At 39.8% G+C, this 13,718-nt stretch overlaps 1 protein-coding gene across 1 annotated transcript in view; it reads right to left on the bottom strand.

Annotated features, from left to right (window-relative positions):
* EP300 (E1A binding protein p300) overlaps positions 1-13,718 on the bottom strand; it is an 83,313-nt gene that overhangs the window by 49,263 nt on the left and 20,332 nt on the right. Inside the window, exons 3-5 of the mRNA XM_032416149.1 lie at positions 3,678-3,854; positions 1,761-2,022; positions 821-934 (exon numbers count right to left, since the gene is read on the bottom strand). Coding sequence (XP_032272040.1) covers positions 821-934; positions 1,761-2,022; positions 3,678-3,854 — 553 coding nt within the window. The remainder of the gene's footprint in view (positions 1-820; positions 935-1,760; positions 2,023-3,677; positions 3,855-13,718) is intronic.

Here is a 13,718-nt window from a genome sequence, read left to right as displayed (position 1 = left end):
AAAGAGGGTCACTGGCATGAGAGGCTTTTGATCCAGAATACCCAGAAGCCTCCCTTCCCTACAGGCTGTATCAGTGTTCCCACCAACAGTGTATGAATGACTCAGAGCCACACAAATACCAACACCAGAGAGCATCATTTCTGCCAATGTGATGTGAGACAAATAGCACCTTATTTCATTTCTTAATTTAATAGTGAACTTTTTGGTATGTCCTCCTCCCTCTATTAAACTATTTCCTTATCCCAATTTTCTCCTGGGTTGTTTATGACTTCTTCTTTAATTTATGGTACTTAATTCCTTCTTCACATGCTATACATATATTTCCAAATTTATCTTTTCAGCCCTAAATGCTTAATGTTTTGTTTCTAGAGAGGAGGTGTGGTAGCTGCACTTAAATCTTTCTACTTTTGTCTTTCTCCAAGAAAAGCTCCTAAACATCCCAAGCTTCTAAAAATAATCTCAAACTTTTTTCCTTTCTCTTTAGTTTCAAATTATCTCTATTAGACCATAAGTATAAAAGAGTAACTTGCCCAATGTCACTGTCTTTTCAGTTTTCATGAATGTAAAAATGAAGTATAAATTCACCGTTTTCAAACAATGACTATTAACAGTTTCTAGATCTTACTTTAGGTAATAAGCAGATCAATTCTAATCTCATTAATATGAAGTTAACAGGAGTGGAAACAACCTAGTAGGATAGCACAAGGAAGACACAGGAACTTCACATAATCAAGAAGTACTCTAAATCCCACCAAACTGCATGTGGTAAGAGTCTAAGAATATTTTCGGTATAAAAGCTTCAAAAGATTTAATCACTTACACTGTTGGTTTCTCTTATCTCCAGCATTTTTAAGGGGGAGACACACAGGACAATCATGCCTTGTACAATTCTTCCAGTGTGAAATGATTTGTCTAGAAGAAGCACAGTGTGCCACTAAAAAGAAGAAAAATAATTTTTTCAAATGCAGCTTATACTTTTTTATATTAGTATCAGCTAACTTACTGATCACTTAACAAGTGCTACAAATGTTAACTCACTTCATCTTCCTAACATCCCTACAGGGTATTAGCACTCACATTTTATAGTTGAGAAAACAGGCAAAACCTGGTTAACCAATTTGCATAAAGTCAGAGTACTCAAAGTGGGATTCAAACTTAAGCAACCTCCAGAGCCCATATTTTCCACCAAGATGTGCAATCTACTTTATAAAAACAGATTTCTAGGGGCGCCTGGGTGGCTCAGTCGTTAAGCATCTGCCTTTGGCTCAGGACATGATCCCAGGGTCCTGGGATCGAGCCCCGCATCGGGCTCCCCGTTCCGCGGGAGGCCTGCTTCTCCCACTCCCCCTGCTTGTGTTCCCTCTCTCGCTGTGTCTCTCTCTGTCAAATAAATAAATAAAAATCTTTAAAAAAAAAACAAAACAAACAGATTTCTAATGACTCCATAAATATACAAAATGCATTAAGCTGGGTAACACTGTTTTAGTATTTGCCTATCTGATAGTTAGCAAATCCTCAATAATATTTAAAGTATGCTATGCTGGGGCAAATCAAAGTCAATAAGGATCACCACAAAAGAGACATCCTTTAAAATTTCTACCATATCCCTAGATACTAACAAAATGATACTGAATTTTATCACATCCTAATATGGAATTAAGACATTATCAGTAAAGGAGTTTCAAAATAGAGTAGATCACGTTTTCTCTTGGACTCTAAATGTTAATTGCTGACCACAGAAACCCTTTGAGCCCACTCACCTTGGCAGGACTTGCCTGACTGGCAGTGTGTCATGTGGTTTAGGACGTTCTTCATTGTGCGACAGTGGGGAAGGTTGCACTGCCTCACTTCCCCATTAGCCTGCTCCCGGCGCTGGCACTTGTGAGCATGCAAAAGGAGAACAAGCTGCTGCTGGATGAGCTTGCGCTTCTCTGGATCAGCTGTATGCGCTCCAGAACCCATCCCTTGGGCTACTGGAGTCACAAGGCCTGGCTGCTGGACCTGTGGGGCCTGCTGTTGACCCTAAGGGAAAAAAACAACAAAGATACATTTAACGTTGAAAATATCTAGCTCTATAGGTGTGCCGCAGTGTGCTCTTTAATAAATATAGACCTAGACATTTTCAATTAAAACCTTTAAGGACAGGGGCGCCTGGGTGGCTCAGTCATTAAGTGTCTGCCTTCAGCTCAGGTCATGATCCCGGGGTCCTGGGATCGAGCCCCGCATAAGGCTCCCTGCTCGGCAGGAAACCTGCTTCTCCCTCTCCCACTCCCCCTGCTTGTGTTCTCTCTCTCGCTGTCTCTCTGTCAAATGAATAAATAAAAAATCTTAAAAAAAACACAAAACCTTTAAGGACAGTCTACCATGTGCCACAGGTGAGTCCAAGGTAAATAAACAATGGTTCCTACCATCAAGAAGCTCAATAAGAAAACAAAGTTACATTACTAAGTAATATAGTCAAAGTATATATAGTATGCAAAGCAAAAAAAAAAAAAAAAAAAAGCATGATAAGCTGGGCTGGGAGAGGAAAAGGCAAGGAGTCTGTAGTGAAGAGAATGTTCAAGTCAGGTTTTGAAACACAGTAACAATGAAGAACTCCTTGGGAGACCCAGCACCCTCTTTTAGGTGGGTGAAAAATTAATTTTTGTAATTAGGAAGCCCCCTTTTTCCCCTAGTGAAAAAAGTAAACATTTCTGGGGACAGAGATGCCCTGTTTTATTCATTTTTATATCTCTAGTACTTAAAGTATCTGAAATACAGGCAATTCAGTGAATATATGACACAAAGCAAAAAATAAAAATAAAAAATCTGAAAGAGAAGTAGCATTTCTACAGGACAATTTTTTCCAAAGGTGAACAGGGACTACTTAACAAATTTACAACTAGAAATTGTTTTACTTTAGAAAAATAGCAAGCAGCAGCTCTTTCTGCCTATGGGTCTTTGTCCCCGTGCTTTAATTCCCTTTTGCACCGAAAAAAGAAAGAAAAATAGCAATGTTAGAAGCTTTGGAGATTCCCAAAACAAAAATCACTGTTTAAAACAATGTGTAACGGGACGCCTGGGTGGCTCAATCGGTTAAGCAACTGCCTTCGGCTCAGGTCATGATCCTGGCATCCCAGGACTGAGTCCCCTTCAGGCTCCCTGCTCAGTGGGGAGTCTGCTTCTCCCTCTGACCCTCCCCGCTCTCGTGCTCTCTCAAATAATAAAAAAATAAAATCTTTAAATAAATAAATAAATAAATAAATAATAAATAAATAAAAATAAAATAAAACAATGTGTAACTTTGAGGGAGGTTACTCTTGTATGGCAATATCAGATACAAATCAGTAAATACGGTCATTGAGAGTTGGAATCCTTTGCCACAGAGTCCTTCTGAGGAGAAAGGTTCTACTTTCCTATTCCATAGAAATGCTAACAAGCAGAAGATATGTAGTACAGCAGGCCACAAAATTTTCGTTGTAGAAGCCCCACTTGCTCGCATTTGGCCAAGCACCCTTACTGAACAATACTGTAAGAAACAAAAACCCATGGGAAATGGAAGGAAGGCACAAGCCTCCTCAATCATGGGGTCCATCCATTACTTCCTAGTGTGTATAGCAGACAGCATGAAAGTTTAACACAGTTCTTTTGTCAAAATGCCAGTTTAAAGACAAATCTGTACACAGATTACTACCCACCATGTTGGGCATTCCTCCACCAGGAACTGCCTTTTTGTCCATTGCAAATGGAGATAAGTTATTTGGTAGTACAGACTTTGTCTGAATCTGGAGACCAAGGCCACCGGCTCCAATCTGCTGTCCAGAATTCTGAGTGTATGGTGAACCATAAGGATTAGGGTTGTTCATCATTCCCATCTAAGAATAAAAACAGACAAGAAATTAAATCTTATTCCCTGCATTAACAGAACATTACTATTCCTTTTCCACTTCCTAATTTATAAAGACAATTTTAAAAGTAGTTCTCTGCTGTTATAAACAGACTATAGAAGTATGTTCATGAAAATACTCATATGTTTTCGAAGATTAAGATTTATGGGGGGGCGCCTAGGTAGCTCAGTTGGTTAAGCATCTGCCTTAGGCTCAGGTCGTGATCCTGGGGCCCTGGGATCACGCACTGAGTTGGACTCCCTGCTTAGCCGGGAGTCTGCTTCTCCCTCTTGCCCCCTCCCCGCCAACTTGTGCACACTCTCTTGTGCTTTCTCTTGCTCACTCACTCCCTCAAATAAATAAAATCTTTAAAAAGAAATTATTAAAAAAAAATTAAGATTTAAGGGCTTCAGCTCAGGCAGAGTAAATTTACAGGGCTATTTTCTGTAAATATTTGAGATAAATGTGTTTTAGAAAAACTTACAAGCATCTTCACTAAGCTGTATCTACAAATCAAGGTTTGCCATTCATCTTCGCTTGAATGAAGTAGATGCATTTTTATTTAATGTACAAAATACGGCTTAATAAATTCAACTCAATAAATGACCTAATCCCTAAATATGTTAGAGTGTGTGGATTTGAATGCTTAGTCCAGCATTTTGTTCACATAAAAGGTAGAAAACATAATTTAGGGGATATGTCCTTTTTCATTTAGGCATATGGCAGCACAGTGATTTTAAAACTTTTGAAATCTGAATCCCTTAGATAGAACATGCAAACTTCAGAGTCCACATCATTCCTTGCAGTCTTAAACCTAGCTGCTTTATTCATTAAATTACCTGCTTGGCTCCTAAAGTAATCTGAGTTTCTCTGTAACCCGTATATATTTTCAAAAGTAGACTTTTGTCTGTATTTACGACAGTGTGGAGCGATCATATTGCATAGTTATTAATTTAAAGAACAGAGTATTTATTCAGAAGCCAAATGTTTTACTGATAGCAATGATGCAACTTACAATCCTATTCTTCCATAGAGGAACCCACCAGTAGTCAAACACCACCTACTAAAAACATACAGCATAGCTCTCAGAATAGAAACTAAGGAGACTAGTACTACTACTCAATTAACGACTGAGCCACCCAGGTGCCCCACTACTACCCAATTAAAAGGAGTCATACTAGATTTCTATTCTTCTTAGCCAGATCCAATTCTATCAGAGGGGCCTTCAAATTCTACCTCTAAATACACACACACACACACACACACACACACACACACCCTAAAACTGTCCCCAGTCCGCTGTCACTGTCTTAATTCAAGCCCCTCATCACAGCTTGTGTAGACTGTGTCCAACAGGTTTTCTTGCCTTCTGTCTCTTCTATTTTCTACCCAGAGCCCTCATGATGTTCATCAGGCCTCTCTATCCATGGTATCCTACTATAGCCTGTACCCATTAACTTGCAAATCTGAGGAGCAACTTGTTTCTTAAATCTCTAGCATTTGCCTTAAAGATTTTCCTTTTTCCTCTTCCTAGGCTGTGGCATACCCTCCCTTCCTACTTGATTCCTGAACGATAACCTGTAAAGGAAATAAAATACTTAGTTCACAAAGAGGCAGTCCAATTTTCATTTTTTGTTGCTTACTTAGTTGATACAACCTAATTAAGAAGCAGCTACAGATTCTACTCATCCTCTAAGATACATTTCAAAAGTTACCATCTCTGTGAAGCATCTATTGTTCTAGACTGCTAAAGAGCTCTTTTTCTACCCTAATCAATGTTTGTGCATTTATAATACAACATAGGTGGTAAAACAAAACGCATGCCTCTTCTATCCCCCCAGACCACACATATTAAGGGTAAGAACCTTAGTTCACTTATCTTTGTAGCCCCAATGCCCTAATCCTAATCGACAAAAGAGCCCGTTGACTCAGGAAAACAAAAATACTAAGTCATAAACACACAAACCTCTGTAAATAAAACTGTTCTTTAAATCATATGCAGTATCTATACTCTGAGTACATATACTCTGAGATTTTTTAGGAATATGGCATGTTTATCAGTTTAAAGGTTTGCCTGTAATGAAAAATTAAAGAACATTTACAGTTTCCAAATGACATAACTAAGGGAATAAGCCTGAGGGAAGTGGCAAGGTTTGGGGGAAAGCATACAAGAATGGGGCAGCCTGAACAGGGAGCATCCAGAGTGAAAAGCTAACTGCTTCAGTCTCCAATAACTGTAATTCCCTAAGTGAATCTGGCCAAAAGATTATAGAGACTATCAAATACAGAAACAGGCTTAAACGCCAAGTTCAGGTTTCTTTTGGTAGTTTCAAGTGTGGCTGCAAGTGCTGTTCCTCCATATGCTTTTAAAGTCCTAATATTTATATGAATATAGTTCTAATAATACATGAGCCTACATGTGGGGGAGTTACAGTTCACTTGACTGTGTTTCCTACTAGCATAGAAATTCATGACAGACATAAAATGAAAGCTCTTCTAACAAAGAATCTGCAGGACAGACCATAAAAGACCAAAAGACAATAAATTAAGCTTTTAGGAGTCCACTATTTACGAAAATAAAACACAGGAATTTGTAAGCTGCCTTGATGTCTCTTGATAAGCATAATATCTCTACTCAAATGTATCACAGTAGAATCTGGTCCTTCACATTTGTTCACATAGACACTGCCTTACCTGCTTACAACAACTGGGTTTCAACCAGTTCCTGACATTGCTTGTTTTCCCAATTACAATGCATTACCTAGAAACTCCCAAGTGGGCCATGGTCTCAAATATACAGACTGCACCGACTGCTGGTCTGTCAGCAGTAATTCATTCCTGACACTTTTGGTCCCTCTGACCAACCAAGACTCTCAGGCTTTTGGCTCTTCTGTCTTCCTCAGAGTTCTGCTGCCAGTGTTAGACAGAATACAACCAATCTCCCCATCTCCCATCCCTATCCTTTCGATCTCGCTAACTTCCAGTACTCCCCCACCAAATATAACAGGAAGGGAATATACTGGACTTAATGTCTGCTGCACTGTAGTTCCTTATTTGATCTTGTTCCCCTTCTCTGTATCTCAAGTGATCCCGATGTCCAACTCCCCACCACCTACCTGCATCACAAGGATACAGATAACCACCTAAACGGAAAAGGCAGAGGACCAGGAGACCAGGAAGCCACAACAGTTCCAGGCAACTAAAACAAAAAACACCTCAGGGGGCTCTCTCTTCTTTTTTTAAAAAATCTGACTCTACAGGGGCACCTGGGTGGCTCAGTCTGTTGAGCGTCTGCCTTCAGCTCAGGTCATGATCCCAGAGTCCTGGGAAGGAGCCCTGCGTGGGGGGAGGGAGGGGGTGTCCCTGGCTCAGCTCTCCCTCTGCCCCTCCCTCATTCTCTCTCTCTCAAATAAATAAATCCTTAAAAAAAAAAAAAAAAAATCTGACTCTACAGGTTTTTTCTAAGTTTTCAATATATTAAAAGCAGAAACTTATGGAGCACAGGAACTCAAAAAACACCCGACAGTGGCAATAATTGGCAAATATATAGGAAAAATAAAAGTAGTACCTCAAATATTAAGAAAATAATTGGGAATATTTAGCGCAGAGAAAAAAAATCCCTTAATAATATTTGCAGGCACCACAGTAACTCAAACCAATACCATGCATGTGACTCCAAGATTCATCAAATAATAAAAACAAAATTAAACTACAATCAGACATTTCCTACTACCTACTGGGTTTAATAAACGCCCATGTTATGCAACATGTTACGTTACATGTTATGTAAATCCGTATCCAAGTTAGATGCCAGACACTACGTTAATAACTGAGGGTACAATGATAAACAAGGAAGACGAGGGATCTCTTAGAACCTACAGCAAATCCTAAACATTACTTTTCAGACTCGTTCCCATTACTCCTATACCAATGCCTTAGTTTAGGAGGCCTCATCACCCCATTGGGACCATCCCTCAAACTGTTATTACACACCTAAAACCACATCCATCTAGATGGTAAATTTGGGTATAAACTCTCCTCTTTGGGGCACCTGGGTGGCTCAGTTGTTGGGCACCTGCCTTCGGCTCAGGTCATGATCCCAGGGTCCTGGGATCAAGCCCCGCATCAGACTCCCTGATCAGAGGGAAGCCTGCTTCTTCCTCTCCCCCTGCCGCTCCCCTTGTTTGTGCTATGTCAAATAAATAAATAAAATCTTTAAAAACAAAACAAAACAAAACTCTCCTCTTTCAAACCTGTCAGATTACAGCATTTATAATTAGTCTTTCTCTCAACATGGATTCTCCCTCCTTTCTTTACACTTAATACCTGCAGTCCCAACTGGTCCTTCCTACCTGCTTCACTCCTGGCCGATCCAAGTTCTAAAACAGATCAATCACTGCTCTTATATTTTAAAATTTTATAGGTTAAATATTCTTTAACATTATATGCCGAAGACCATCACTACTGATGTTAATTTTAAGAGAAGAACTCCAAAAATGATATTACTGTTCCTACCTCCTCAAAAAAATTTTTAAATGAGAAAAAGAAAGAAGGAAAAGGGAATTATTCCTAAGGCCAATATTCATTTAAATGAAGAGGTTTTTGTTTTTGTTTTTTTAATATCAATTTCAGGGCGCCTGGGTGGCTCAGTCGTTAAGCGTCTGTCTGCCTTTGGCTCAGGTCATGATCCCAGGGTCCTGGGATCAAGCCCCACATCGGGCTCCCTGCTCAGCAGGAAGCCTGATTCTCCCTCTCCCACTCCCCCTGCTTGTGTTCCCTCTCTCACTGTCAAATAAATAATAAATAAATAAATAATAAATAAATAAATAAATATCAGTCACAATTCATACAGAATTTGGATATCAATCTATCCAGATGCCAAGTAACACACAATTCTTCACAACATGTGAGGTAACCAGAGTCAGAGGAAAGGAGGGTTAGGATTTGTCATCCCCCAGATCTAGGACTACAGAATAAGAACTAAAAAGTAATACATAAAGATCCTCCAAGACAGGGTGACTGGCGGCGCCTGGGTGGCTTGGTCAGTTAAGTGTCTGCCTTTGGCTCAGGTTACGATCTTGGGGTCCTGGGATGGAGCCCTGGTTTGGGCTCCCTGCTCAGTGGGGAGTCCACTTTTTCTTCCTCTGCCCCTTACCCTGGCTTGTGCTCTCTAAAATAAATTTTAAAAATCTTAAAAAAAAAAAGATGGGGCACCTGGGTGGCTCAGTCGGTTGGTTGTGTCTGACTCTTGATTTTGGCTCAGGTCATGATCTGGCAACTCATAGGACTGAGCCCCATATCCGGCTCTGTGCTCAGTGCGGAGTCGGCTTGGGATTCTCTCCCTTCCCCTCTGCCCCTCCTCTTGTGCTCTCAAATAAATAAATAAATAAAATCTTAAAAACAAAAGGATGCTCCAAGACTGTCTGTGAAAGGTCCAGCGATCACTAAGACTGAATTATAGAAAACAGGCAAGGTTCCTGCTCTTATAGGTCCTAGTCTAGCAATGATCACCCCTATACAAGGTTACAAGTAAGTGAGGAGGGACTGTTGCTGTAAGAAACATAAAAACGTTGTATGTTTTTAGCTGTGTAAGTCTTATCAATATATGAATCATAATAATAGAATGACATTATACTATAGTGATAAACAACATGCACTTTTTTTTAAAGATTTTTAATTTATTTTTATTTGACACAGAGACAGAGATAGTGAGAGCGAGCATAAGCAGGGGGAGCGGCAGGCAGAGGGAGAGGGAGACCAGGCTCCCCGCTGAGCAGGGAGCCCGATGCCGGGCTCTATCCCAGGATCCTGAGATCATGACCCTGAGCCGAAGGCAGACGTTTAACCAACTGAGCCACCCAGGCGCCCCAAACAACATGCACTTTCAATTCAGAAAGACAAGAGTTCTCTGTTAATACCCATTCCCTGACTCTGTTCCCTCACCTGTACAATGGGAATAAAACCATAGGGTTGATATTAGAATTAATGGCTCTAACACATATTAAACCTATTAACATTCAGTAGCTCCTTAACTTTTGGAGCCTAACACTAATTTAGGTACAATTATACTGATGTTGTTATTTAATAGTATTCTGGATCTTATCTCTTTAATCCTAACAAGCTCTTTCATGGAACAGATTTTTTTATTCCTTTAAAAAAAAAAAAGATTTTATTTATTTAAGTGAGCGAGAGAGAGAGAGAGGGGAAGAGAGAGCGTGCGCGCACATGAGCAGGGGGAGAGGCAGGGGGAGAAGCAGACTCCCCGCTGAGCAGGGAGCGCCAATGTGGGGCTCGATCCCAGGACCCTGAGATTATGACTTGAGCGGAAGGCAGATGCTTAACTGACTGAGCCCACCAGGCGTCCCTAGCTTTTTTTTTTTTTTTAAAGATTTTATTTATTTATTTGACAGAGAGATAGAGAGCACAAGTAGGCAGAGGGAGAGGGAGAAGCAGGCTCTCCACTGAGCAGGGAGCCGGACGTGGGGCTCGATCCCAGGACCCGAGGATCATGACCTGAGCCGAAGGCAGCCGCTTAACCGACTGAGCCACCCAGGCGCCCCTCTAGCTTTTTAGGCGCCCCTCTAGCTTTTTTTTTTTAAATTCTAAGGGTGGGGGGATCCCTCCACAATATTAATGAATACTTCCTGAATAAAAAGTCCTTAATTCCAAAGAAAGTTACTCTTCCACCAAATGTAGAGAATATTAATCCACTGAAGTCTCTACTAGTGGGCATTCCCATAACCTCTAGCCAACAGCTGTTCATGTGGTAGGTCGTTTATCTCGTTAGAGCCAAGAGCTACGCCTCTAGAAGGTTACAGCTTAACTTCCGTGATCTAGATTTGATTTCTCCCCCTCCCCCATAAGTTTTAAGAACATCACAAAATGGGAACTACAATAATACTGAACACTTGCTACCACTACTATTACTACTCTACAAGTCCTTACTATATACCACTCACAAAGAGCTCACTTCTACTAATCACTTAGTTCCCCAATAATCCCATGAGGTAGGTTACACCCACTTTTACTATTTCCATTCTACGGGTGGGAAAACTGAGGTATAGCAAGCAAGTTGTCCAAGGTAATATAGCTACTATGTGAGTGACTGAGTTCATTTTTAACCCAGGCAGTAAAGCTCCACAGTCCATACCATTAACTATGATGATTAACTTCATCTCTTTCCTCATACATAAAGAGCAGCTATTAGGGAAAGGATTTTCAAAAATGTTTCTTTTGTCACCAGCATTTTTAAGGAGGCAGACAGAATATTTTGCGATGTTGCTGGAGAGTGAAACAATTTAACCAAGAAGCTTGGCAATATGCAGCCGAAGAGGACGACGACTATGGTAACAGCCCAGATGCTAAACCAGGTAGCAGGATTCCAAATTGGCACTATTCTGCCCTTCACTGTACCCTCCTGAACTAATCAGTCAGAAGTAACTTTAAGACATAAAACATTTTGTCTTTATCTTATGTTAACTCTAAAATCAAAGACTAGATTAAAAGAGAATATGATCCAAGTTTTTTCCCATTAACCACTGTTAGGCTTTGGAAGAATGTTCTAAGTAGTAATGTCACAACCTGCGTGCACACTTGAACCATAGATTCACCCATAAAAAAGAACTGTGTACAAAAGCCACTGCCATTTGCCAAGAAGGTTCAAATCTTCAAGTCTCACTGAAAACTTCCTTAATTCCTGATTCTTAAATATCATTAGAACTCTTTAAGAATTTTGAAAGAAATGTAATGAATATAATTAGCTCTTAGAGGTAATTTTAGGACCTGGTCCCATGGAACAATTTTAACGCCTTGACTTGAATTTATTTTAATCTTCAATAGGAAAATACGGAAGGTTTTTTTTCCTGTTATAAAGAGAAAACTCATTTTATAAAAGTACTTAGTTGTATATTAATTGGGTATCTCATCGTAAACTTCCATAATTCCTCCAAACTCATTTACTAATAAATAAGCATTTAGAGTTCTTAGCACTGCTCTAAGTACAAGTATCACTTTATTATTTTTTTAAAAGATTTTATTTATTTATTTGAGAGAGAGAATGAGAGAGAGCGAGCACATGGGTGGGGGGGAGGGTCAGAGGGAGAAGCAGACTCCCTGCTGAGCAGGGAGCCCGATGCGGGACTCGATCCTGGGACTCCAGGATCATGACCTGAGCCGAAGGCAGTCGCTTAACCAAGTGAGCCACCCAGGTGCCCTAAGTATCAACTTTAAAATATAGGTGGGACTCATTTAAAACCACAAAATATTTTTTTTTTTTTATTTGACAGAGAGAGACACAGCGAGAGAGGGAACACAAGCAGGGGAGTGGGAGAGGGAGAAGCAGGCTTCCTGCTGAGCAGGGAGCCTGATGCGGGGCTTGATCCCAGGACCCTGGGATCATGACCTGAGCCGAAGGCAGACGCTTAACGACTGAGCCACCCAGGCGCCCCAAAACCACAAAATATTTTAATAATATTTTTATATTTGAATTTCTCCATCCCATGAAAACAGAAGCTCCACAAAGACAGGAATTTTTGTCTATTTTGTACACTGCTATATATCCAGTCCCTAAAACAATGCTGATATAAGAAATTTGTGATTTAGATTATAAGGAGAACAGTGCCCCACTCCCACGGAGCCTTTCCTTTTTTTTTTTTTTTTTTAAGATTTTATTTTTAAGTAATCTCTACACACACGTGGGGCTCAAACTTACAACCCCAAGATCAAGAGTTGCATGCTCAACTAACTAAGCCAGCCAGGCACCCCTCGGCTTTTCCTTTTTAAATTTTTCTTCATAGCACACACCTGGAATACTATAAACTTGTAACTTATGTGCACACTAGAAAGTAAGTTCTATGAAGTAAGTTTATTCACCAAAGCTAGGGCTCAATAAATATTTGATCAATCAGTGAAGGTTTAGTCTGTCACCCCACCACTCCCCACTGGAGTATAAACATCAGGAGGGCAGGGACTCTTCACAGCTCTGTTCTAGAATCTGGAAGAGGTACCTAATAAATATTTTACCTTCTTGTTTCTGGTTTCCACTCCAAATATTCAACCTTAACCATATTAACACAGCAACATGAAAGTGCCAAAAAAGGAGAATCTACAGAGGAGGTAGGAATGCAAACAGAATCTTTCCCTAAGTTAAGAGGTCAATATTCTTTACTGTGTGGCAAAAAAAAAAAAAAAAAAAGAATTAAATAAAATTAGGAGCTTTCATATATGAAAATGACCTCAGTCTCCTCACTCCCAATTTATCCCTATGTCTTTTTTTAAGTAGATTCCATGCCCAGTGTAGAGCTCAAAGCGGCACTTGAACTCAGGACCCCAAGATCAAAACCTGAGCTGAGATCAAGAGTCGGATGCTTAACCGACTGAGCCACCCAGGCGCCTCTCATCCCGATGTCTTAATTTGATCCCTGAACTCTCATCATCATGATTCTCAGGAACACGAAGTCCTAATGCCTACTCAGTTATTCCTCTAATGGAGAGAGCTTGCTCTTAACTCCTTGTGAAAATCTTACCCATCTCCAATATCACCTCCCAAGCAAAGTCATCTTTTTCATTCAACAAATGTTTACTAACTATATATCAGGTGTTGGCAATTGTAGTGTGATCCACTTCGAGAAAAATAAATAAATAAATACATAGGAAAAATATGAAGGAATAAGCATCAAATATATGCTTATAACATCTTAATTTTATACATAAAGAACACATTTAAAAAGTTTTGAAAAATATATTTAGTATGCTTTACTTAATAAAGTTTTTTTAAAAAGTAGGCTTTTTGAAAAAGAAAAGCCTTTCAAACAATGACCAAAATTAGGTTAACTGGACACTTGGAATGTTAGT

The sequence above is a fragment of the Phoca vitulina genome, unplaced genomic scaffold (genome assembly GCF_004348235.1).
Source record: "Phoca vitulina isolate PV1807 unplaced genomic scaffold, GSC_HSeal_1.0 scaffold19, whole genome shotgun sequence".
NCBI classification, from domain to species: domain Eukaryota; kingdom Metazoa; phylum Chordata; class Mammalia; order Carnivora; family Phocidae; genus Phoca; species Phoca vitulina.
This window is presented reverse-complemented; position numbering and strand designations above follow the sequence as displayed.